Source organism: Centroberyx gerrardi, chromosome 2, assembly GCF_048128805.1.
Source record: "Centroberyx gerrardi isolate f3 chromosome 2, fCenGer3.hap1.cur.20231027, whole genome shotgun sequence".
NCBI classification, from domain to species: Eukaryota; Metazoa; Chordata; class Actinopteri; order Beryciformes; family Berycidae; genus Centroberyx; species Centroberyx gerrardi.
In genome coordinates, this window is record NC_135998.1 from 30,877,492 (window position 1) to 30,882,491 (window position 5,000).

The 5,000-nt window shown below is 38.0% G+C and overlaps 1 protein-coding gene across 3 annotated transcripts in view; it reads left to right on the plus strand.

The window, feature by feature from the left end:
- LOC139926003 (LIM/homeobox protein LMX-1.2-like) overlaps positions 1-2,151 on the plus strand; it is a 69,769-nt gene extending 67,618 nt beyond the window's left edge. For 2 of the 3 annotated variants that reach the window (XM_071917551.2, XM_071917553.2), the window contains exon 8: positions 2,000-2,151. In XM_071917551.2, the coding sequence (XP_071773652.1) occupies positions 2,000-2,151 (152 nt within the window). The remainder of the gene's footprint in view (positions 1-1,999) is intronic. The other variant, XM_071917552.2, reaches the window with a different exon arrangement.
- The last annotated feature ends 2,849 nt before the right edge of the window (positions 2,152-5,000 follow it).

Sequence of the window (5,000 nt, forward strand, 5' to 3'; positions counted from 1 at the left end):
TTGGAGACTTTAAATTGCCCATAGGTATGAATGTGAGTGTCTGTCTATCTGTGCTAGTCCTGTGGCAGACTGGATACCTGTCCAGGACATTAATGTATAGCGCTCCTTTAAAACTCTTAAAAAAGTTTACCAAGTACATTCAAATACAAGCAAACTTCAAAATCAGAATTTAAAGGAAAGAGAAGCAAGAAGACAGCACAAGATATAAATGTATGAATCAGGGTTGGGGCCGTTCATGAACTGAACTGAGAATGCATGGTCAATTCCAATTCAATTCCTGGAGTGTGAATGTGAATGTCACCCAGCTCTAAGGAAATTTAATTGGAATGACAGGAAACAGAATTGAATTCCATGAAATTCCATGAAATTCCACTTCTAAGAGAGTTTGTCTCGACTCGCTTAACATTGTAAATCAAACATTATGAATCAAAGAAAAGACAGTTCAACAAATCAAATACATTCAATCATAATGTATGTACCATGATTACATGTTCTGCATCAAATACCACCTGAAAGGTTCCTTTAACATTTTATGATATTCAGTATTGATAATATATAACATTACGTGTGATCACGTCAGATATGTGGTAAGCAAAAAAAACATGGAATTTCACAGAATTTCACTGAATTAAATTCAATTTCTTGAAATTCCAATTCAATTCCATTTCTGTTTATTCCCAATTCCAATTCCTAATTCACCTAATGGTACATTTTATATAGACAGCATAATATATGATATCTAGGGGACATACACAGGTAAACCCACCTATGTGTGACACTACATGTCTGCGCTGCTGCAAGTCTTTGCCATCTTTAACTGTTCTCTGAATAGTGGTCAGCCTCCCTCTGAGCTACTGCCACTTTCACAGTATCCTCTCCCCAAAAAGGATAGCAGCTATCTTCTTGGTCTTAAACACTACAACACCCCCAGTGTCCCATCTTGACCCCCCTCCCTCTCCCAACACCCCCCACCCCCACTCCCATTTTATCGACAGTGAAGAGGATTAGCCAATAACACCTGGCGGCTGATTAAAAATGTATGGCCCCATCAAGTTGTCATTTAGATCCAGTGTGCCCAATAAAGCCAGTGACACCCTGGAGAGCAGCCCATCCACATCGCTGCAATTAAACATTTGGACTCGGGGAGAACAGTGTGTGTGTGTGTGTGTGTGTGTGCACAAAGGGCCCTGGCTATAACACTGCTCTCTGTTTGTCTGCCATATCTATATTGGAGCTTTGAAAAGTGCAGACAGAACTTTGATTGAGGTGCCGATAGGTGCAATTAGAGACAAACCGGGCCACATGCCTCCCATTAACAGAGCCAAGCTCATTTTGTGTTATTGCTACAACCCAGTTATTACTATGTCATTTCAATTTGTTATTGGGGAGTTGTTCTTTCTCATGTTTTTTTTTTTTTTGAAGGGGCTTGTTGCTGCAAGAGCTACTCCCTGTCTGTCTTTATGAAACAAGTTCATGTCATACTGCAGAAGTTGTGTTTGATTTTTTCTTTGTCGGTCCTCCCTAAATTACAGTAATAAATAAAAATGTAAAAAGTATATACAATACAAATACAATTAAAATAGTAGAAAGTCAAAGATATAGTTGATAAAAGTCGAAATAGTAAAAGATACATGCAATGAGTTATGTACTGATATGTGCAATAAGCAATGTGCAATGTTAAGAAGTACATTTACATTATATGTTATATCACTGATCATATAATGTAAATGTACTTAACCTCACATATTGCTTATTCCACATATCAGTACATAGCTCATTGCATATATCTTTTACTATTTCTACTTTTATCAACTATATCTTTTACTACTATTTTAATTGTATTTGTATTGTATATACTTTTTTTAATACTGTTTTTTACATTTTTCTTATTCTTATTAGTCTTTATGTAGACACCTGCACCAAGAGAAATTCCTTGTAGGCTACATTGTACTTGGTGAATAAAAGTTTCTGATTCTGATTCTGATTCTGCTCTTAACAGGTAACGACATCTTCCATGACATCGACAGCGACACCTCCCTGACAAGTCTGAGTGACTGCTTCATGGCCACAGACGTCGGCTCCTTGCAGGCTCGGGTGGGCAACCCCATCGACCGCCTCTACTCCATGCAGAGCTCCTATTTTGCCTCCTGAAAGTCCACCATCAGACCTCCACTCCCCCATCCCACCCGCCACGTCGCTTCCCAAGCCCGTGGATAGAGAGCTCACAATTGTACAGCCAATAAAACACACGGGCTACAGCTTCGTCCTGCAGGAACATAATCAGATACCAGGGAAATATGACTGCCGTTCAAGAGCGAATCCCCCCAAATAAACCTGACTGACCTCCACTAGCCAAAGGAAACTTGAAACGGAAACCGGGCTCCTCACCATGCCTCTCGCTGTCTGTATGGGGATTGAATGCGGGAGCTTAAGCTTTTCAACAGGGTTCAGTGTGATGCTGGAGAGATCGCTGTCGAACGTTCCTTTCCAGAAGGTGGTTCTTCTCAAAAAAGACTTGAGCGTTGATATATTTGTACAGATATTACAATGGAAATGTTTTTTAACGGGATGAAAAGTGGGAAGCGCTCCCTAAAGTTCAAGTCACTGATCGTTGGAAGTCATGTCGAAGCCAAACAGTGTGTACAGAAGATGACAGGCCAAGTCACCTGCATGTGTTCACACTTAGGCACACAGTGGGTCTACCTTTCCTGTAAACATATACACAAAGTGACGTGCAGCAAGCAACACCTTATTGGATATAATCTTACAATAGCTATATTGATACATTTGGATGTCTTTCTTAATGGACACTACAATAAGCAAATATAGTTTCAATGATGAATTTTAGCCATTTATCAAGCTTCTTGGATGTAAGATATCAAAGAAAGATCTGTGAGCCAGGTGAGAAAGTGACTGTATATATTATACTGTATGTGTAATGTTCTCCAAAAACAAAGCAGTTTTGCATGTTGAAATGGACAGCAATCTATTTATTTATCAACGACATGCTGGTACAAAAGGAATTGAAAAAGTTCTATTTAAAAAAAAAAAACGAGGATCCCAATGTAAAGTACAAAAACAAACATTCTAATTCACTGATTATGTTATTTGACTCTGATATTTATCATAGTATTTTTTGTTGTTTAAAGAAGGCTGTAAATCAGTATCACTGTGTTATTTATTTGTCCATTGAGTTCATGGCGACGTCATCGAGAGTGCATTTTTAATGCTGAAATTTGCTAAATTACCAAAGTTTGTTGGTACTTCAATTAAAAAAAATTGCATTCACTTCAGTGTTCTTGTCTTGTTTTGTCCTTGGATGTATAACATAATATGAAAAAAAAAGAAAATCATTAAGGAATCACCATTCAAGGATCCATTCCTTCTCAACTTTGATGTGTAAAGAAACTAATAGAAAAATTAAATCCCAAATACAATACATCAGAAATATATTTAACACAGGCCAACAAGTGGTTAATAAATATCCCTCACCTAAATTTAGACTGTATCAACCAATCTCTTACAACCTTCAATTCCCCCAAAGCTGACACTCTGGGGGAATGATGGATAAGGGATGATCCTCTTCAGAAGCTCTAAACATGCCGACCTATAACTATGGGCAGTGAAATGGCAGTGCTTGATCACACACACGGGAGGTCTGGGGACTGAGGGGTCAAGACAGTTGTTTATTAAACGCACTTTGTAATGCCAGTCTCTGGAGGATCATAAAACAGCCCACAACACTGTGGGTCGAGGGCCGATTTGTCAGTCCAGTCACTGCTGATCCCTTAGTGTGGTTGTTGGTTTGTCATCAAATCAATGGGAACTTCAAACTAAACCAAGTCAAACTGAAATTGAACCTGATTTATTTACTTTACAAAAAAATGTCTGAAAATGTTGATATTTTCATATCACAGCATGCCAACAACTCTTAGGATATAAATGAGAGCTATTGAATCAGTTATACCTGAAAATACAGGAAAATATGCCTTTGAATGTGCATAACTTACCCTAACCATGATATACAATTGCAAAACATCCAGTTAACAAATACAAAAGTAAATACTATAATAACTGAAAGTGAGAACATAACCCAGAAAACAACCTTGTGCTCTCCCAAGCTCAATTATAACATTTATGCAGTCAGTGATGGGATACGCTTGACTTATGAGAGTTAAACTTGGTTAACAAAAAAACATGGGGTCAAGCAGTATTTATTTACTATTACTATAAGTACTGGGACAATAATTTATTTCTCTGTGCAACCTATTGCTCAGTCAAAGAGGGTAGCTGGTGGTCACACCTTTTTCATACTTGCTTGCTGGCTTGCTTGTGGACCATAGTAGTAGTAGCTAAAGAAAATAAACTCAGGCTGACTGGCATGTATTCATATTACAACATGGCCCAACCAAAACGGGAGCTCTGGTCAGAGAGGAAAGCAGAGGCAGAGGCAGAGGCAGACAGTTATGGTCAATCTGAATATTTAGTATTTCTCAAGTTGCAGAATTACAGTCACATGACAAGGATGTCAGTTGATTTGAGCAGACAAAGGCAACAGGCATTCAAATCTGATATGTAATAACAGGTAATAAGCATTGTAAATGATGAGGTGGCATATTAGAATAAATTAGCCTTGCTAATGAAACAACAGTAGAGTAAATCTGGATGCATGATTGTGGACAAGATCAAAAGTTCAGAATGATTGTGGACAAGATCAAACGTTCAGAATGAGTAGAGGCTAAACAGGTCTGTTTGCATATAAATTTCCAATGGCAAAAGAGGGGAACATTAACATAAACAATAGGCGTCGATAAACCAATCAAACATAATGATTATTTGTTATAATAGCCACAACTTGCATAAACATAACATAATTATATAAGACATTTTCAACAGTGCTAGGTGCAAGGGCCAGAGGATACATTGTGTTACAATAAGACAATTATTAGCTCTGCGCCAGTGCGTGGAGAGGAGGAAACAATAGTGCGGAATTAAAATGG